The sequence below is a fragment of the Pelodiscus sinensis genome, chromosome 8 (assembly GCF_049634645.1).
Source record: "Pelodiscus sinensis isolate JC-2024 chromosome 8, ASM4963464v1, whole genome shotgun sequence".
Taxonomy (NCBI): Eukaryota; Metazoa; Chordata; order Testudines; family Trionychidae; genus Pelodiscus; species Pelodiscus sinensis.
The window spans coordinates 6079804-6101600 of NC_134718.1; the positions used below are offsets into that span (position 1 = coordinate 6079804).

Below are 21797 nucleotides of genomic sequence, written 5' to 3' on the forward strand. Positions count from 1 at the left end.
ATCCTCAATATTGTTTGGAGAATTACCTCTGAATTTCATTAAGACGCTGCTTTTTGTAATGGACCTCTTGTGAATGGGGAGGAGCAGTTGCATAGGAATGGAGGAGGCCAGCTGAGCTCCTCTGTAAAATCATATCCACTCAATTAGGGGGTTACGGTTTCGTTAGCAGATGCAAGGCAAGTACTTTGAAAGCCAACTGAAAGGTGCCATTTAAGTGTATGGACTTATGGGTGGGTGGGGGGTTTTCCATAGGCGTGGCAGTGGGAAGTCTGAGCAGGGAACTTTATGGGGACTTACTGCTATTTTTTGGTAACTGGAGGATTTTGAGGCCATGAACATGGCTATAAGTAACTACCCCTTAGGGGTGAGTGTAAACCAAATCCTAGGATCAGAATACCAGAAAACTTCTGAACACAAATGCAGCTCTGGTGTGAACCAAATCACAAGCCCTGAGCATCATGGAATATTGCAGGATTTGGCACCAGATCCAAATTTTGCAGTGGGGGCTGGTGTCAGAGAACATCTGTGCCCCCTCTGCAACCATGTGTCAGACTCCTCCTCCAGGGGGAATCCTCTCCTGCAGAGATCAAGCTGCTTTCTACAGCCCAGGCTGGCCTGCAGCCTGACCTCTTTGTGGTGGAGTTAGCCTTCAAAATGGAAACAGGAGGCGAGAAGCATATTTTGTCCTTGTGATTTTACCTAATATTGCTGGCTAGTCTCTCCTCTTTCTCCCCCTCCTCAAGTACCTGTTTCCGAGCACTGCTTCCCATAAGGCAAGAACTAGGGGCCACCACATCAAATGAATAGAATAGGCAGCAGATTTAAAAATAGACAAAAGGAAGTACTTCCTCACACAAAACGCACAATTAACCTGTGGAACTCCTTGCCAGAGGATGGCCACAATTATAACAGGGCTCAAAAGAAAGCTAGATAAGTTCATGGAAGATCGGTCCATCAATGGCTATTAGACTGGATGGGTCGAAACGGTGTCCTTGGCCTCTGTTTGTCAGAAGCTGGGAAAGGACGACAGGGGAGGGATTACTTGTTTTCCTGTTCTGTTCACTCCTTCTGGGGTACCTGGCATTGGCCATTGTCAGAAGACAGGACTGTGGGCTAGATGGATACTGATCTGACCCAGTCTGGCCGTTCTTCTGGTCTTTCTTCCCTGCTCCCACTGGCTACATCTACACTACACCGTTATTTTGGAATAAGCTATTCTGGAATAGTTATTCCGAAATAGCTTATTTCTAAATAGCACGCCTACACTGCAGGAAAGCCTCAAAATGAGTCCGAGGCAGACTCCCCTAATGTAGATGTGCTCTCTCGATTTAGAGCCCCAGGAGGAATAACTTAGAATGGCCCTGGTGAGGGGCTATTTCGAAATCGCAGAAGTGGAGCGTCTACACAGGCCTTATTTCAAAACAGCTATTTTGGAATGGACGTTATTCTTTGTAGAATGTTTACAGAAGTTGGAATAAGCCGCCCGTTATTTTGAAATTATTTTGAAATAATGGAATGGCTGTGTAGACGCTCGCATATTTATTTCGGAATAACGGCGGTTATTCCGAAATAGCTTTGCTGTGTAGACACACCCTATAGAGAGATGGATACTGTCAACCTCTCCATTCAGGGATGCACTGTTCTCTAGGGACTTGCCTTCACTGGGGGATTACTTGTTAAACACAACACAGCAGCTGAGGTAACCAAGGTCTGCCATGCGCAGCATTCTGCCCTCTGCTGGTGGGCCCTCACGTTAACCACAGTCAGCAGCTGGATTAGAAACAATTTTTGTCTACACTGAGGGACAGTCTCAGGTGGTGAAAACTGGTGTCAACTCTTAGACCAGCTCACGCTGCACACTGAGTGGTGAACTCTGGATTAGTTAATGTTCTACCAGACCGTGGAATTTCCCAGAGCCATTCGGGATTGTACATTGGCTATTGTACCTGTTTGAAACACGGGACCTTAGATGCTTTCCAGTGGTCGGAGGAAAGCTTTATTTCCCTGCCTGGTAACAGCTAAGTTATTGAGAAGGCCTTTTTGACTAAAATTAGCATTAGGCTCAATTTTGCTTGAGCACTGGCTGCTGATTTCCAGGGGCATTGTGGGAGCTCAGCATGGGCAACAGGGTGAGGAAAGGCCACCGTTTTTTCCACCTTTCATGAGGTCCTGGTTTAGGCACCTTAAGCATCAGGTGCTGTTAGACATTTCCTGTCACTGACAAGAGCGGCTTCTGGGGAAACCCTCAATGCACGTGAGATAGAGACCCCGCTACACTGAGTACGAAATTCCAGTGTAGGTGTAACCTACTGGTCAACGTTCTACAGAGAATGAGCATCTGTTATAGTTCCAATGATAGAACTTGGCTATTTAGCTCAACCTGTAGTGATTCATGAAGATTACTCAGCCCCTAGGGTTGGCTATAATGGCACAGTCACACCACCATAAGTGGTGAGAGCCAAGAAGTTCATACAGGGCAGAGTTAAGGTTATTTGAATGCCTTCGCTCTCTTCACCCCACGCGCGTGCATCTTTGCAGACACCTCATGACCTCTATGTAAGAACCGGACGCAATCTAGAAGGAACATTTGGCAGGTGGGAAGAGGAGGGTGGGAAGGACATCCCCCCAGCATGTTCGGATTTCTTGGAAGGATAATGTTGGCTCAGAAGGTCCTGACTGTGTAGTGCTCGGTTGTAATTACAACATTACCGCAATGATTTTCACCCATATGTTATTGTTACATACCTTCAACTTGAATGCCATTTTTGCATGGTGGTTTTCCTAGGAATGAAGAGAGTTGCGTGCTTGCCTCTCTCTGGGCCTTCCAGCAGCCTTTCCAAACCCCCTCCGTCTCCGCTCCATAGTCCTGACTCTATGGTAGTCCACGATGCTAGGACAGGAAGGAGAGCCCTGTGACTGGGAAATTGTGAACTCCGTCTGCTCTTCCAACCATGGCTTAACTCCTCACCCCAGTGGGATCTGGGCACTGGCACGAGGGACTGTCCGAATTGGCCTGTCAGCCTCTCTTCAGCCCAACCGCTCACCCATTGGATTGACCTCCCCTCTGCTGAATAAAAGCACCGTGCTCCGACCCTGGAGGACAAATCCACAAAGGCCTGGCTGAAGGAGTAAGACTCACACCAGAGCAGCAATCCAGAATAAGACAGAAGTGCAGGCATCACTTTTGCCCCTAAAACGGTGACCCCTTAGTGGGTGGCAAGTGCAGAGAAGTGGTGGACAAGAGACTAAGGGGCCCTATGTGAGGGTTTTTACCATGTGTCTGTTTGCTGGGGAGACTTGCTCCCAGCTCTAGATTTGCCAGCACACGCTGGCTCCTGAGGATGTGGCTTAGCCTGGAAACTGTGGGGCACGGATTGTCCGTGTTTTTGTATTTTGTACAGTTCTGGGCATGTTGCCACCGCTTCCATAGTACAACCCTTTCCAAGAATCCAAAAGCACTTCCATCTCCCCACCCCCTGCTGCTTTGGGATCCCAAAAGAACTTCAGAAATACCGGTGAAGTCTTCAAACATCCTTGTAATGGAGTTGCAGGTCTCCAAGTGCTTTACGATGGCAGTCAGCATTGTTATCCCCATTGCAGAGATGGGGAAACAAAGGCACGGGGAGGTGAAATGACTCACCATGGTCATCCAGCAGGCCAGCGTCTTCTGAGGCCAGAAATTCATTCTTCAAACTCACCAACTCAGCAGGGGAAAGCTGCAGCTTTTTAGCAGCTCACAGTGACCGGGTAAGAGAGGCAGTGAACACCAGTGTAGCGCATTGAAAACTTCAGGGAAATTTAGAAAGGCAGAATGTAATTACTTGAGTTGGAATTTGGAATCAACTCCTACTCTAGGGATAAACCTGGCACGGGATCTTTAGTGGTCAGTAGCTCTTTTTACATACAGGCAGTCCCCGGGTTACGTACAAGATAGGGACTGTAGGTTTGTTCTTAAGTTGAATCTGTATGTAAGTCGGAACTGGCGTCCAGATTCAGCCGCTGCTGAAACTGACCGCCAGTTCTGACTTACATACAGATTCAACTTAAGAACCCCAAGCGTCCCCAAGTCAGCTGCTGCTGAAACTGATCAGCGGCTGATTCCAGGAAGCCTGGGGCAGAGCAACTCTGCCTCGGGCTTCCTGTAGTCAGCGCTGGTCAGTTTCAGCAGCGGCTGACTTGGGGACGCCTGGGGCAGAGCAGCTGGGGTGCTGCCGGGTTGGTCCAGTAGTGCCCAGAGTGGCGCTGCGGGACCAACCGGCAGCGCCCCAGCTGCTCTGCCCCAGGTTCCACAACAAAATCCTGGTATGCTGGGGGGGGGGGGGCGCGGGGCACACTAGCTGCGCCCCCCCCCCAGCAGACCAGGGACACGGGGAGCAAAGCCGCAGCGGCAGCGGGGTGCTGCGCCTCTGAGGCTTTGCTCTGGCAAAGCCTCAGAAGCGCGGGACCCCGCCGCTGCTGCGGTTTCGCTCCCGGTGCCCCTGATCTGCTGGAGACGGTCCCCAGCAGACCAGGGGCACCAGGAGCAGCTTTTCTCGCCCCGGAGGTCGAGGTGGCGGGACCGCTGCCTCCGAGCTCCGGGGCGAGAAAGCCCCGTTCGTAAGTGCGGATCCGACATAAGTCGGATCCGCATAAGTCGGGGACTGCCTGTACTATCGGACAACACAGCCGGCTGTACAGGCACCCCCTAACACGACACAGCAGCGTTGGCTCACTACTGACTCAAGAAAAAGTGCTTCCTACTGAATCACTGGTATACCTCCCAGCCTAAATCTTCTTCACTCTGAGGATGTGACCGATCCACAGCTCAAGGTGGAACATTAAGTAGATTCCACAAGGAATCAGCCCTGTATACAAGGGAACCACAAGACTTCCTGTAGTGCTGTTTATTCATATACCCAACTCTCCCCCTGAACACTAATGCCAGCTGCCTCTAGCAGTGTAAGGTATTATCCTGTCTTTGGAAGAGCTTTGAGGTCCCCAGTTGTTCTTGTGTTTTCCGTGCCCTTGTTTTTAAGCCCATCCTGTTTCACCAGTTTTATTCTGACCATCTATCACTCCCTTTCATAACTTCCCCTCCGGAATGTGCATATTTGCTAGATAGGCGATGGCTGCCAAGATGTTTTCGTCTCTGAAAGCTTCCTTGAGAGGCAGCAGATTTCTCTGGAGAATCTCACTGAGAAATACACAATATTCTTCGTACGGCATCGTGTCTTGCCTTTGTTTCTTGCAGCTTTCCGGCGCCGCATGTTTAATCTATTGGAAAATGTTCACACCATGGTGCTGCCAAAAGGGATTCCTCTGTGGCCTTTCCTCACAGACATTTGATAGCATCTTTCTTTAAGGAATGGATTTCCTCGATATTCAGTCTCAAATAAAAGCCGGAAAAAATCTCTCTCCATAAAGAAGCTCCCTTACTTTCCCCAGCATTGTGCCTCTTCTGATTTACTCACAGTATCAAGCTGAATTAGTGGGTAGCTATTGAAAAACTGATATAGTTGCGCTAATCCAGACTTACGCCAGTGTAACTAAGAGCAGTTTCTGACTCAGTTATCTACAGACTGCAATTACAAGACGCTAGAGATCAGAAGTTGCCAAAAAATGTGTTATGAATTGGACAGTAGAATGAGGACAGTGGTCAATATCTCCTCTCCTCGAGGTACATCACAGAAGCTATAAATAGTGCCTAGCTGACCAAAAATCCTCAACGAGATCGTCCTCTGTAAAAAGCAGAGGATCTTATTGGCACAGGAGAACCCAACTGGAAGCAGGCATACATGACATTTCCCAAATGTTTAACGAGACAGAGCTGCCCCTAACACACCTGTTTAATTATTCATTGTGTTGGGAAATGGACAATTACAGTCTCTCAGATCCAAAACATGGCCATGGAACTCGGAGAAATTGCTGGACTTGACTAGGAATCGAGTAAGCACCTGTTTAAAGAGTTGCATACTCTGGAAAGAGTGAATGCCAATAATCAACATGGTAGACTGGACGCCATGGGCCGTGTCCTCATGTAAAGTAAACTAACATAGCTCCGTTAACTTCTAAGGAAGAGTGTTGATTTGCACCACGGAAGGATCTAACTACACTGATTTGTACCAGCTGAGGGCCTGGCCCGTTGCATGGCAAGCTTTGTACCTGTAGTGATTTAGTGAAAGATTTTTCTAAGTTGCCATGGGCTTGAAGAGCACAAATCTTGTTAAGATGCTTTTGAAAATCTTCCTGCCTTGTGCAAGGAATGTCACTACTAATCAAACTGGCCAAAACCAGCCAAGGTCAAGTTATCAAGGGACTATAGCAGACAAAGGTGACCTATCAGTAAGGATATAATTTTGTCTTGCAAATTTCTAGTCAATTTTGCAGAAGAGGAGCAGAGGGTAAAATCATTGAAAGGTCACCCTACAGCATCAATTCTTATTCCACAGGGTGGGATCTGACTCCCCTGTGTTGGGTGTTTAACCCTGTGTGCAAGGTCCAAGCACCATCCAGGTCTGATACCTCCAATCCTCCAGTTCCAGCGTGCTTGAAGACTTACTTATTTCAATTGATTTTAATAATTTTGTATTAAACTACCATATGTTCAGCTCCGGTTGCAACAGTTTCAAGCTCCAAGTGAAAATCCACTTTTGGTGCCACTGTCAAACTGGGAGACTCTAGGAACACACAAAGTCCAAGGATAGTCACAGTCGTAAGTATGAAGTCTTATCTGTACTACATGTTTTATTAAAGCAGCAAGTAAAGTTACCCTTACCCATGCTAAAGGAAACCCTGCAAAACCTCATGCAATGGCGAAGATTGTAGTCACGCATCCTCAAAGATATTCTAGGATCTGATGGACCGCTCGATATATGATCATCGACGGAGAGATCATACGTTTCCAGGGGGTCTTCTCACTTTTACCCAGCCAAAAAGCTTCTTATATAACTAAACCCCAAAACTGGAGATAAAGCAGTCTCTTAGAAAAAGCTTTTGTTTTTGCTATTGACATTTTATTAAGCTCATAAAAAATGAGGAATTATAAAAGCACGTACAGCTCCTTTTATGTCATGAACACATCAGAGGAGAGACCTACAGACCTTCCACCCTCTAATATATGATATGCCTTTAAGAATGAAAGCCGGATGTGAAACCATCTCAGAGGGGTACCTGTGTTAGTCTGTAACTTAAAAACAAAACCACCAAGTAATCCTGTAGCACCTTTGAAACTAACAAATTATATATATATATATATATATAAATAAAATCATGAGCTTTCATAGGCAAAACCCACTTCTTCTGCTCATCTGAGGAAGTGGGTTTTCCCCATGAAAGCTCATGATACTATATATGTCAAACCAGACACCCAAACTCTTTGCGAGGCACCAGAGATAAATACTTAATCCTTGAAGTCTTTCAATCAAAATCAATGTACAAACATCTTTAAAGTAAACGGCTAAAAACAAACGTCTCGCCCCTTTACCACTCCTTGCTGGTGCATGAAGTCAGACTCAATGTTTTGTAGACATTTCTGCATTAGAAATAGCAGCTCTTTGGTTCCCTTTGGTCATTGGAAGTCCTTAGCAAGTTCAGTGAGCTTGAAGAGTGGATATCACAATACGCTGCAAACCGAGTTGCAGGACTCAGTGTGGAAGGAATGCCAGTTCTTGGCCAGCCTTTCCTTTGTGTGGGCAGGCACAGATGTAATTCAAGTTAGGGTCTGGGATGGCATTGCTTTTCAGGTAGGTAATGGCGTACCACTAAGGATCTTTCAGCAAACAGAGGGAAGCAAGGACCCAGTACTTCTAGGCTGACACACAAAGAAAGGCTGTTTGGGAAAAAACCTCAAGAGCCATCTTTCTAGGAAAGCAAACACACTTTTTATTCTAGCTTCACCCTTCACCTTTAAGTTTTGCTTCTATCTTCAGTTTAATAAGTTAGTTAATAGAATTTATTATTCACCTTACTAACGAATTCAAAGGAAAACCTGCAGTTGATCATCTTTGCCTTTCTCCCTCTAAGGGGATCCGGGGACTATTTAGTTAGTCCTAGTTTAAAATGATACAATGTTTTAGTGGTGCTGCAAAGAAATGCAAGACTGTCCTTCTGGCATCGAGGGGTGTCACGTTCTGATTCAAATCTCTGTGTGGCACATGGCATCTTGCAGAGAGACTCTAGGTGCCAGCGGTGGGGAATAATCCAGCTCTTCCTTGCTTCAAGAGAAATTCATGGTCATTTAGTGCTGGTTTGGGAGTCCTGGAGATTAAGGTTTTTATCCAGAGAAAGTGTACAACGTGGTGCCTCACACACCACAAACGTGCCTCAGTCCTGAACTGAAAGGACCACACCGGCAGTGCATTCTCCACGGCCAATTCGGTTCTCGCTCAAGACTGAAAACCAGTCACAGTTAACACCGACTGTGGTGAGATTTTTTGATATTACACAGGCCATGGATGGCAACTAGCAATCACCCCTTACCAGACTTACTCCTTACTAGCACATTGGTTTCAGTGGGACTGTTTGTGGTAGTAAGCATTATACTAGGCAAGTGCTTTGGGACTTGGGCTGGCTTTGAAGTGGTGATTAATAGGCAGATGAATTCTAGAACCCATTACCAATCTCAACTCATCCAGATGCGCTGTTGGCTCTTTATTATTGCAATTAAACCTTCATGGCAGCAGAATTTTTTCCTAGTGACATGCCAGGCAAAAAGGAAAGCAGCAATACCATAAAGCAAATTTCCAACACTGATGAAAGTCTCTCAATGATTCTTGATATTGTGTCAGTACAAATTATCTTTTCCCACTGAAACTGTTCATAATTAACGTTTCTGTTCAGTGGGGTAATGGGCGCACACAACCCTCCCCCATGACCGGTCAAGTAATCGACAAAAAGACTGAACTTCACAGAAACTGGATAAAAATCGGACATCACATAGCAAAATCCATAGCTCTTATTGCAATAAACTGTTAATATACCTCTTCCTCTGCCCATTTATATTACGTTGTTTTTAAAAGAAAAGGTTTTGTATTGTTTCAATTGTGAGGTAGGTGGCAGTTTTCATATAAATAGAATTAATAGGAAATTGGTCAGTTATGTCTCCAGTGGGACACACTTAAGTGCTGCACCAGGTACAGTACAAGTCAGTCATTAAGACATTAACATAACACGAAACAGGATCCACCAGTTTAAAAGATTAATAGAAAGTCTTGCGGAGGAGAGTTTTGGTTAAGTACCTACAGATGCACTTTCAATCAAAGGGTCAACGGAATTCTGGCTTCAGTTTCCAGACACCTTCACCATTCGGGCTTCGGTGGAAAGTACAGAGATTTCTCAGAAGTTCTCTGAACACACAAGACTGTGCCATTGATAGCTTGGATTCAAACTCCTGCAGTATCTCCTGAGTACTAGCCTCTCCATCCACACGAGCCTGGAATGCTATAAAGTTTCGTACATCCACCAGCAATTCATCATGTTCCGTCGACGTAGGGAGTGGAGCAGAAGCCTGAAGAGTCTCATCACTCTCATTCTCCATCGTTTGTGGTAAAATAAGGTGGTTTCTAGCCCTCATCTTAGCTAACAAAGATGATGAATCTAGTGCACTGGAGGATGATTCTGTTTCTATTTTCCCGTCAAAATGTACATTGGGAGTATTTTTCTTTGCCTTCTCTTTTCTTGTTATATCAGCATCCTGCAAATAAAACATAGATACTGTGGAAAAAGCAGGAGTTTGGGATCTATTGAACTTTTCATGAATTTGCCTGGCATTGCACAAAAGAAAATCAATCAACCTCAACACAGTGCAGGAGTTAACTAAGTGAATTAAAACATATCAGAGTCAATTCGTGCTAATCTCACAACTTGAGTAAGTATGCCAGTGGTTGGCAAGCTAAAACAGAAACTCTATTCTTGAACCAGAGCGAGCACAGAAAGATGAAATGAAAGACTGGTGCCACTGACTAAACTGAGTTTGATGATACATCTTGAAAAAGAAATCAAATCTGTACGGCATTCAAGGACTAAAAAACGTTGGAATTCTACATACAAAGTATGGTCATTATTTATGAGACTACTATTGATATTTATGGCAGATAAATCAGAATGTTTCAAATAAATCAGCTAATACTCATGTAAAAAATAAAGCAGTACCGGTGCTTGTGCTTTACCTTGCATTTCTTTCCACGAGATGTAGTCGATGAATGAGGGATAAGCAAAGTGGGGTTCCTTTTCTGACCAAACCTACTCCTAAAAACATGCAAGAGAAGTAATGTATTACAATATCTCTCCTAGCTAGGCATTGTAACACTCTGTAGGTACTTTAAGAGCCCCCTTGAAGGATGGTGGACCTCATTGCCCCATTAGTGATGAATAACTGCAGAAAGTACAGACCGAGAGGTTCACACGCATGGGATGAAATTGTCCCTATCAGAGCCCAAAAGCAGTAGGAATCTGTCCAGTACACAAGACAATTTACATTTATAAGCACGTTTGATCTACAAACTTCGCCCCTCTAGCAGACAATGGAGCAGCAGTTTAATAGGCCAATATCACACGAGGTTGAGATGGGAAGTGAAGTCTTGCTGTGTTAGACTGAAACTGCAAGAGGCATTTTAGATAGCACCGTATAATCCGATATTCACACTAGGCTTTGACACCCAAGCTAATGTGGAATGTGACATGGGACGCATCAGGCGATGAGTCAGGACTTTGGTTTTATGTCCGACTGGAAGATGGTGGGGCAGATCCTGGCACCGAGGCCACCTTTCTGTGCCATTCTAGGAAACTACATTACAAAGTCAGCCCCTGGGTTCCTTGTACCGGACATCCCCTATCCCAGTGCAATGAATGTTCTGGGGGCTGGGGCACAGCTAGAGAGCACTGCCCCCCAGGAATGCCTCAATACTCCAGTAACTCCGACAGCAAAGCATCGGTAGCATTAGGTGTTCCTTGCAGGTTTCCCGTCCAAGTACTGATCCAGCTTGAAGCTGGCTTAGCTCGAATGATCACAACCCCAAAATGGGACCTTCATTTACACGAACCCCTCATTCATTCTAATTATATCTTCATCTGGTCTCAACTATATGAGACAAAGGGTAACATTTTCAGAAGTGCCTAAGAGATTTAGGGGCTTAGCTCCCATTTTCCAAAGTGTCCTAGACACCTAATACTGGGAAATAGGACTTATGCACTTTCAAATATTTTATCTGAGAACTGGTATTTCACTACAATTCCTGTAATCAGCCCTGTACCTCCTGTATAGTTTTTGAAGTAAATCCAGAGCAAATAACCGGCACAAAAAGCAGAATAGGAATCCATCTGCATACGAATCTTACTTTAGTCTAGATGGGGCACCAGTCAGAGCACTGTTGCCTGTCCAGGTTGGCACACCAGAAGCTGCTCCCAAACATCGCTGTCGGGAGATCTTTAAGGCTCTCAAGGCATCCTGGGCCACTCGGGTAGCTTCTGCTTCCACTAGCACATAATCTGGATTGGAAGCTTCCATAATAACATCATGCTTCATCACACTGTGTATTCCTAGCAGAGTGTGTTATAAGGGGAAGCAGGAGGAAAGAATGTGTAAGAATTTAAGCAGTGAACTTTTAATTAAAAAAACTTAATTCCTTTTTACACTGACAGTGGAAACATTCAGCATTTCAATACATCCATTGATAACAGAGATACCTATTGTATCAAGTGAATCGAAGTATAACTAACCACTCCGATTGCCATGAGAGGTCAAAATTCATTGAGTCATATTGGCTCTCCCAGTTAGTAAGGTTCCATTGTATTGCTGGATCTTGGCTAACTCCACCTGGGCAACTCCCTCTTCAGTGCAACTCCTAATTAAGCGAAACTCCATTAACTCCTTCAGCTCCAGCATGCACCTCCATACTGCTGTCCCACTTATTTAAAAAACACAAACACAAATGTGCACCTTTCACCAAAGGTTCAACATGTCTCAGAACCCTTTGGACAAAAAGACCTGTGACTCTTCACTGTACGAGGAGTCAATCCGAAATATTTTCCATCAGATCATTTACATTAAAGAAAATGTTCAAAAGTCATCTATTGCACTGTAGCTGCTAGCCATTACAATGCTAGAAACCGACCTGCATCCATTTTCTGTATTTTAACCTAACCTGGCATTGTTGTGTAAATGACTAAACAGATTACCTGATTTTTTGAAAAGTTTCTCCAAGACATAATCATCATTCTTCTTTTGTTCTTCCTCCTCCTCTTGGTTGCCCTTTCGGTATTGCTTTTGTTTCATCAGATATGGGATGCGTTCCCCTTCAAATCTGGCACCTTTGTGATGTTTTGGCTTTTTAGAGGTCCCCCTGTGGCTCTCAAGTGCTTGCATAGCTATACCGTGCTTTGTTTTTGAGGTGCATTTGTGAGGATTATTTACCAGCTGTTCATCTTCCAAGTTACCATTCTGTTTCCCCTGGGAGCTGTCTGCCTCACATATGAGACTATGTCTGCTCCCAACAGGTATACTAGGTGCCCTATGCATTTCACCAGTTAATGTGGGGTTTGAACACTGCACATTCTCTGAAGTCTGTGCATTCCCTGGCAGTGCTTGGAATACAGACCCCTCAGCCGGTCTCATACTTTTCTCCTCCTCTTCAATCGGTGAATCTATATTATTAGTAGCTTGTGTACCATCTTTCACAGAACTGTTTTGGTTGAAAGTTTCCAAGTTTCCTTTGATTCTATGAACTGGCTCTATTGCTTTAGAAGAATTCATTAAATGGCTTGCTGAGGAGGAATCTGATGGCTTATCGTATTTAGGTGAGTCATGCTCCTTAAGATGCAGATCATGTTTGGAAGCACAATCCAGTGGCTTTTCAGGTTTCCGTTTTAACTGGCGTTTCGGGGCTTGAACATCTGAGCCAGTACCTAATACAGGTATGAACGTAAATATAAATAAGCATTTTGACAGTCTCTTGTACAAAATTTAGATTTCAGTGTAGGTAAAATGATTTTATGTACCTGCAAAAATAGCACTCGTTTCTGTCCCTTGACACCCATCTGGGCTGGTCAGAGTGAAGAGTTCATAAAGATCGTTGGATTTGAAAAAGCGCCTTTGTTTTGGGTCTTTCAACACTCGGTTTGTTAAAAACTGTTTGAAGATTTGTCTGGAAAAACATTAAATAAAATTGTACTGCTTGCATGAAACAATGTCGAGCTATGCTTAAGCACTGAATACAGCGCTCAAGGAGAAAACTTTATCATCATGAATTTTACCCTACAGAACAATTAAGTGGTGGGAGGAAGATGTTTGTTTTACAAAGACAATCTGAGTTAGTAACTTTTAAACAACCCACTAAATTGTTAACCATAAGAATTTATTGCATTCCAGCAATCCCATAACACACTAGGTACCCGCCATCTTGAAGTGTCCTATGAGACTTCATTTATCCTAAGTAGTAAATAACTTCACAGCTAGAGGGTTTTTTCTACATTAAAACTGAACGCCCTGCGTGTGTTTACCACACAATGATCAGGAAGCTCTGTGAAAGACGAGGGCAGTTGTCAAAGTGATAAAGTTTATATGGTATGATGTTGGTTAGAGAGGCCACAAATCACATCAGCAGGGCCACAGCACAGAGTCTGTCTGTTGGTGTGGGATGGACTACCCCCACAGCGGCTGGGGGGGAGGCCAGGAGCCATCCAGAGGAACTAAGCAACCAGAAAACTCTACTCAGCAGTGGGAGATCTAGGCTTATAATTAGCATTCATCCACCCCTGTAGTTAGGGCCTTTTTGTGCTACAGTATTCCATGAAATTAGGTCCTGTCAACATCATGAAGGGAAACTGTATTAACAAAATCTGTGTTAAAATGAGGTCTGATTAATATGGTTTTGAACTATAACATAATGCTAACAATACTAATAATAAATGCAAAAAACCCTTAAAAAACAACAATGGTCCTATAGCACATTAGAGATAAACCAAAAAATATATAGATAAATATATAGATGACAAGTCATCTGAAGAAGTGGGTTGTGCTCACGAAAGCTCACGACTAACACGGCTATCCTTCTGAGACTATATTAATGCATAATACTAATACTACTCATACATAATACTAATGTTACTACTAATAAATAATTCTCCCATCTCTCAGAGGACCTCAAAGGAGTTTACATTAATCAATTAAGCTTCAGAAACTCTCACGTGGTTGGTCAGTATTACTTCAATTTCACAGATGGGGAAACTGAGGCAAAGGGAAATAAAGTTGCTTGCTCAAGGCTTGGAGTGAGTCCACCGCAGCATTCTACAAAGAACTGAATTTCTGATGGCTGGTCTGATCCTTAGAGCAGACCCCACTTCCTCTGTGTGGTCAGGGTTATTCAAACTGAACCAGTGTTTGTAGATGGGAAGCAAGCCAACTCGCAGCGGAAGCCTGGTGTCTGTGTGGTGAAGCAAATAGCAACTCCTCTCCGTAAGTGCTGGTATTGGATTATTTAGAGTGTCTCATTTAGCTGCCTTTTGAAAGAGGATGTTCCCATTGTAAAGAGAAATGTACCTCCAACTGACGTGAAAATATCTAAGTACATTCATTTGGAGTTCACATTAATGGAGCTATTCCAATAGCTGAATGGCAAAACAAGCTAAAAATAGTTTTGATTTAGAAGTGTATATGTTTGAAGGGATTTGGATGCATTTTAACCATCCATCTGAATGTTAACCAGTTCTTCATGGGATTTACTCATTTTCATATATGGAGTAAGAACCAAATCTATAAAGTCTGGTGAGTGGCTATTCTGTTTTTTATACTATGTATCACATAGCATGCATAATACTAGAAATCTTATTGATTTGAATCTATATTCCTGCAACAGCACTCCCAGGTAAATATCAGATTTGGGGACTCAGGACGTCCGCGTTGTATTATTTCCTCTGCCATTGGCCCACTGTGCAACCTTGGGGAAATCATTCACCGCTGTTCTTCAGCTCCCCTATATGTAAAGTGGAGACAACCACACTGGCCTCCTCGGCAGTGCTACGAGATCTATAGACAAAAATGCTATGAAAGAGCTAGATATTACTCTTACTATTGCTGCTACTTGCTTGAGTAAGGTTGCAGACATGATTACATTTTGGGAGGGATATGGAGAAGGCTCTCCAACCTTCCCTTCTCCAGCACTGCTCAGTTATCAATGAACATTGGTCCTACTGACCTGTGGTAAATCTTCTCTTCAATAGTACCTGCAGTAAGGAGCCTGTAAACAGTCACCTGTTTCTTCTGGCCTATTCTCCAAGCACGCTCTCGAGCCTAGAGCATTAAAGAAGTGATTAGCAGATCACAGCCTCCAAAAGCAAAGGGTCTTATCTGCAGGGAGCTACTGGTATCACTATGTATTTTACATCTACTTTGGAAATTTAACAAATAGCTCAAGTGACTATAATGATCACGCATCTATGCTGACAGGAACAAATCCATATGGGCCAGGTTTCTAGAAAGACAAGACTTTAGTAACCATATCTACAAATTTATGAATAATTTCAACAAGAAAGGCACCAATATATTACTTAACCATGTTTTCCCTTGGGTAAACTTATCCCCAAGAAAGATACATTTCAGAAATCAACTATACTGTATATACATGCATCACAACAGTTTTTAACTCCTCCTTGATTTACCTTGAAGCTGGAAGTTTTTACAATATTTTTTACTCAGAACAACAGGCCACCCAGGGTGCAGGGTGTTTCATAGGGCTGTGCCGATGGTGTAGTGGAGCTACATTTTCCCGTCATTTTCAGATGGGCATGACCCTAACTTGCATTTAAAGATATCCATGGAGAGGCTGAATGTAGTGCTCGTAAACCATATGAACATGCGTGCATTTTGAGATTAAAAATACTGCAGAGTAATTTTATTTAGAAAAGTAGCTATTTTGGAAAAAAAAGAAAGCTGTAGTGCATAAAATAGTAAAATCTCAGCATCTAATGGCTTTATACATGGCTTAATTTACAATCAAATAGAAAACAACCATATTGACATGGATGTTTTTAATTATGAGTTTAGGGAATTCAGCTCCCATCTGAACACACGAGAAAGCAGAAGAATTTCAAAGTAGTTTTTGGATGTGTAGGCTACTTTAATATTTGGCCAAAAAACATGTTCAAATTAATTAAACATATAGAGTTTACCTTTAAAACAATGCTATCGTCCCTGAACTTTCCAAAGTCCTATTGCATAACATTAGATAAGAGAACTTTGTCAGATGTATATGGTATAACAAAAACTTGCACTAATGCCAAGTCTACAGCAGACCCAGCAGTTTGGCTTAAGGTACACAATGTCAGCTACGTAGAAAACGTAGCTGGAGTCAGTTTACTGTAAGCCGAGCAGGGCAGCGTCCCCACAGTAGGAGACTGACGAAAGCAAATGCTCTCATCGGCTTTCCTTACACCTTGAAAGAGTGGGAGTACTGGCTGCTGGCAGAAGCACTCTCTAAGTTCAATTTAGCGAGTCTTATCTTGACTTGCTAAATCGAACTCCGGAAGATCGATGGCAGTAGCCTTGATCTTCCACGGAGTGAAGACATGTCTTGAGAGACGAATCCCAGCTAGAGATTCAGATAGCAGTTGATAGTGTTTTGAACATTTATCATTCATCCATTTTGCTTATTAAAGACACTGCTAAGGTGTTCTACTTAGGAACCGCAGTTTACCTCTTGAGGGGAAAAAGGGACAGTTTCTCCTGCCATATGAGAGTGTGAAAGCTACAGAAAAGAGCACCAAACACTCTCAAATACCTGCAACACTGAAATAGAAGCAACTGATCTCTCACTAATTATTTAAAGTAACAAACAGATTACCTCTTTCAATACTTATTTTTATTTTAAACCTAGCTGAGCCAAACCTACCTGTGTGTCTGTACTGGGATTCCAGTCAGGATCATAGATAATAACTCTGTCAGCACCTGTCAGGTTGACACCAATACCACCTACTCGGGTTGTAAGAAGAAAAACAAAGATGGAGGTATCCTGTAATACATGCAACACAAGAGAAAATTTAACAAACACCCCAAACTAGAATGTCTGAAGTACAGCCATGTTCTTGTCACATTAGTTTTCTTGCATGCAGTATGCACTTTTTTGTGTAAAGAAAAGGGGGTTAATTTAGTTTTAATACACACTGTAGAGGTGCAAATCACCATTAATAAACCAGAGACCCAGAAGGCAATCACAACAGACAAGGGTTTCCATTATTTCCCACCACAGGGTTTTTTGCACCTTCCTCGGAAGTGGCTGGTGCTGGTCGCTACTGGAGACAGGATATTGGATGAGACTGCTCATGAAACTGATCCGGTCTGGCAACTGCTGTGTTCCTAAATGACAGGTGCTATGGACGCAGAATGTATTCCCTCTTCATCTCTTCTGGATCCAGTTTACAATCAAATTATTTTTTCAGATGGTTACCTATCTGTCTGGGAGTGTTATAACATCATGCATCACCATTGTCTCTGAGTACCTTCTACGTAAAATGAAGCCTTTGGTGGACTTTTCCCTTTTTAAGGTTAAAAATCTCAGTCTCTGCTTGGCTTTGTTGTTGGTTGGTTTCAGGTCTTCTAATTCATTTTTTGCGGGGGAAGGGGGTTTCAGTGTTAAAAGTGCCATTCTTGCTATGGCAGGCTATTTTTAAGGAAAGGAGGGTTTTGCAAATGTTTACTACAGATGGTCACAGTCGGAGCGAGTATATACCCGTTGTCCACTACATACATACTCAGGGCGGCTAGTCCCTTCTACTGCTTGTGCTGCTGTGGCTATATTCTATTTTTAGTGTGCTAGCTCTCACCGAGCTAGGGGAAGTATAACTCAAGCGGGGAATCACACCCCCAAAAGTGTAGACATGCCCTTGTCAAGAGTCAAACTAAACACGGAGGTTTCCTTTCACTTGCCAAATGGGGCTATACACCTTTAGTGGAATGCAGAGGAGCAGTGCTACGGTTAGCTCTTGAAACATTTCCTCCCTCCAACTAGGGATGTAAGAGTGTAGTATTTAAATGGGTAACCAATAAGCATGAGCTAATCAGTTACCCAACCAGCTACAGACAGCTCCTGGTCTTGCACCCGAGGAGCCATCTGCCACCTCACGTTGCTGTCTCTATATCAGAGGCAGTAGCACGGGGCAGCAGCCAGCCCCCAGGAGCCGGGTGGTAGGTGGGAGCCATTGTGCCCGGGGAGCTAGCTTACAATTTTCAGCGGTTACACAGTTAATTACATGCATTTTAACATCCCTACTTCCAACCAGTATCACTTCATTATCGCCTGAGCTGACTTTGAGCCAGCTGTTCTTCATCTAGAAGCTGATCTCTTGCAAGCATTCTCCTTCTTAATAACAGCAGCAGTTGCCTCAGCGGAGAATGACATATGTTAGTGTTACAAACTCCTGGGATCTTAAGATTGAGCTGTGTATTCTCTGCCTCGTCTTCCCAAGAAACAGTGGTTCTACAGTCAGACTATCACTGCCCTTTCTGCTGGCAATGAATGAGACTAAAATCCAGCTTGACCTTCTATAGCTGTATGGACTCTGCTAGGCTAACAAGTATAAAAGCTTGATTTTGTTAGGTAAGTCAGCAGAAATGACAAAGATGTATTGCAGAGGAAGCGGATACTTGGAGTACACAGCACTGTTTGCTTAATCACTTTTCTGACCATAATCACACTTTAAACTGTCTAAACTTGATTTGTGCTTTCTTTTACAATGAAGCTCTCTTTCTTGTTCTGGCTGGAGCTTTGTTTTAAGAGAGTGCCGAAGTTCAATTTGGGGAAAATGGTGATTTTTTCCATCTTCACACTAAGACAAGCAGTTCTGAATCAATCGTTTCTGGGACCAATTTTTAAATAGACCAGAGTGAATGCTTAAACTCCTCAACTCTGAAATGAGATCAAGTATCAATCATCGACAGGAACATATGGAGATGTTGAAATTCTCACCTGATTGTAACTCATTATGAGTGGCTGTCTGGATGCAATTGTTGTGGTACCATCCATCTTAAGGTAGGAATAGTTTCGGTCTCTCAGAAATACTTCAAGGATCCTCAGCATCTATTATGATAGAAAAGATGTGAATGAAACCCAGGTATGAAGATCAACTGACTATATGATCAAGGTAAAGCTATTTCTGATATTAATTTGCAATGAAAGGGATAGATCATGCTCTCCTGGGTGAATAGGTGGGTGGACTTATGAAGGCTAAAGACCAGAAAAATAATGAAACACATGAGGTATTTTCCCTGATAGAGCAGACCGAGGAGCAGGACCTCAAAAGACAGATAATCAGGCTGGGATGTGGAACTCTCCTAAGATCCCACAGAGGCAAAGCGAAGTCATGAACTCGTGACCAGGAAAGGGAAGGGGTTCCATGTAGGCCTTTTGAGCCTACAAGATGGAACAGCTTTGTGTGGGCGCTGCGTGCACATGTGCTGGCAGTAGACGCTCCACATTGGTTACGAAAGATGCCAGGCAGCCATGTAATGAAGGACAGAAAACATCAATATTGACTTATCATCATTATTCCCCAATTTTAGCCTATTTCTGCTCTTCTGTAGGGGAAGCAAGTCAGAGAATGGTTCTCCCCTAGCTGGCCATATCATATGGAGAGGATTACAAGGGATTTTTTGGTCCAGGAGAGGAGATGCTCAACGCCCCACCTCCCTTGGACAAACTGCTGGTCATCTGGGTGCTCTGAACACTTCCTTTGTCACCTCCATACTCCAGAAGGCAGTGAAATATATGGTACATGGCTGAACCAGTTACACATGCCACAGAAACAGCCTTGTTGTACGTGCTTTAATACCTTTTACAATTCAAACATTACTCCTTGCTCTTAAGGAACCCAGTTTTTGGAAAGTACAAGAGTAGCAGAGTAATCATCATCATCAAAAGTCAAGGCTAGAATTTTTATTTTATTTTCATCTATACATTCACATCCACAGTAACGTACACCCCAAATGGACACACCATTACATTTACAGAGACACTGGAGGAGAGAAGCTAACATCACACCACCCCAGAAAGAAGCAGGACAGTAGCTTGTTGCTTTGGAACATTCCGTATGGAGAACAGGACAAGAAAAATCAGAAAAACATGCAGGTCAGAACAATGCATCTAGACAAGGCAATTTATAATCATTCTTTGTTCCTGAGGATTCATAAGATTCATAGATTCCAAGATCAGAAGGGACTATTAACATTTTCTTTGACCTCTCTGTCCTGACCACAGGCCCCAGAAATTCTCCAAAATACCTAGGGCAGCTCTTTTAGAAAATACACATCTGATTTTGATTTAAAAACTGGTAGTGATGGAGAATCCACTGTGACCCTTGGTAAATTGTTCCAATGGGTAATTACTCTGTTATAAATGTGTGCCTTATTTCCAGTCTCAATTCGTCCATCTTCAACTTCCAGCCATATTAGACCTTTCCCTAATAGACTGAAGAGTCCATTATTAAGTATGTTCTCCAATTTATCAACATCCTTCTTGAACGGTGGATACCAGAGCAGGAGACAGTATTAGAGGAAAAATAACCTCTCTGCTCCTTCTCAAGATTCCCATTTGTACACACCACGATCACAATAGCTCTTTTGGCCACAGAATCACCTGTCCTCTCCATTATTTAACACTCTCCAATTTTTTAAAATATGCGCATACACACATCTGAATCACCGTAAGTTATTTATGTAGGTTTTTCCCCCAGATTCAATAATAAAAATAATGTTCAGTTATCTCCATTCCTTACTGGACTTAAACAAAACAGAAACACAAATAAGGTGCTTGGCATGTTGTCTTTTTTTCCCTTTGTGTTTCTTTTGGGGTTGCTTTTTTAAAATTTTTTATTAAAGACATGCTGATACTGAGTTTGCTGTGAAAAGTGGTATTAACAAACACACAAATATCACTTTTCACAGCAGACTTACTCAGCTGCAATAAGCCCAGAGACAAATTAAGCAATTAAGTCTATATAGGAAAGTGCGTGCAGAGGCAGCTCAAGGCCGGGGTGATGGATGGTGGTAGCCTGGTTGGTGAGTTTGAAGCCAGAGCCAGCAAGATGATGAACTTACTGACTGCCTGCTCCCTCCAGCTTCTGTGTTTCCAGAAAGAGTCAAGGCCCAGCCACAGCTGATGGCTTTAGGGGAGAAGCAACTGCTTTTCCCTCCTCTCCCCAATCACTGCCAGGAGGCTGTGGTTGCAAGAAGAGCCCCTGGCGGCTGGCTACATGTGGCCATGGAGCAGTTGAGACACACTGCCCTAAAGGTCTCCACTGGAAACACACTGTTCACTGAGAATCCCTCATTTACAGTTACATTTTGAGACCGATCGGTCAGTTTTTACTCCATTGTATGAGTTCCATGGTAATTGTATACCATTCTAGCTTTTTATGAAACTGTCATGCGGTAGCAAGTCAAACCCCTTACAGAAGTCAAAGTATATTAGGTCAATACAATTACCTTTATCAAAGTTGTGATCTCATAAAAATAGCTTGGCACTGTATGCAAAGAAAAACCTTTAAAAAAAGTGGTAGGAGAATTGGAAGCTGAAATTTTCATTTACTCGTTTGACTAAAATATGAAGTACAAGAAAGATACCGCGTCAAACTTTCAAACAGTAAGAATGGCCCTCGAACAGCCAAAAAACTCAAGACAATTCTGAGAGAATTAAAGTCATGGCCAGGAATCAGTCACTGAATCAGAAATAGACTCATTGGGCTCGTCTACACTGGCCCCTTTTCCGAAAGGGGCATGGTAATTTCAGAGATCGTAATAGGGAAATCCGCGGGGGATTTAAATATCCCCCGCGGCA

General features: G+C 43.3%; 1 protein-coding gene across 1 annotated transcript in view; it reads right to left on the reverse strand.

The window, feature by feature from the left end:
- Positions 1 to 8615: 8615 nt before the first annotated feature.
- ERCC6 (ERCC excision repair 6, chromatin remodeling factor) overlaps positions 8616 to 21797 on the reverse strand; it is a 65568-nt gene continuing 52386 nt past the window's right edge. The window contains exons 13-20 of the mRNA XM_075934669.1: positions 18933 to 19043; positions 16860 to 16979; positions 15168 to 15262; positions 12973 to 13118; positions 12154 to 12879; positions 11313 to 11514; positions 10146 to 10224; positions 8616 to 9670 (exon numbers count right to left, since the gene is read on the reverse strand). Coding sequence (XP_075790784.1) covers positions 9242 to 9670; positions 10146 to 10224; positions 11313 to 11514; positions 12154 to 12879; positions 12973 to 13118; positions 15168 to 15262; positions 16860 to 16979; positions 18933 to 19043 — 1908 coding nt within the window. The 3' untranslated portion in view covers positions 8616 to 9241. The remainder of the gene's footprint in view (positions 9671 to 10145; positions 10225 to 11312; positions 11515 to 12153; positions 12880 to 12972; positions 13119 to 15167; positions 15263 to 16859; positions 16980 to 18932; positions 19044 to 21797) is intronic.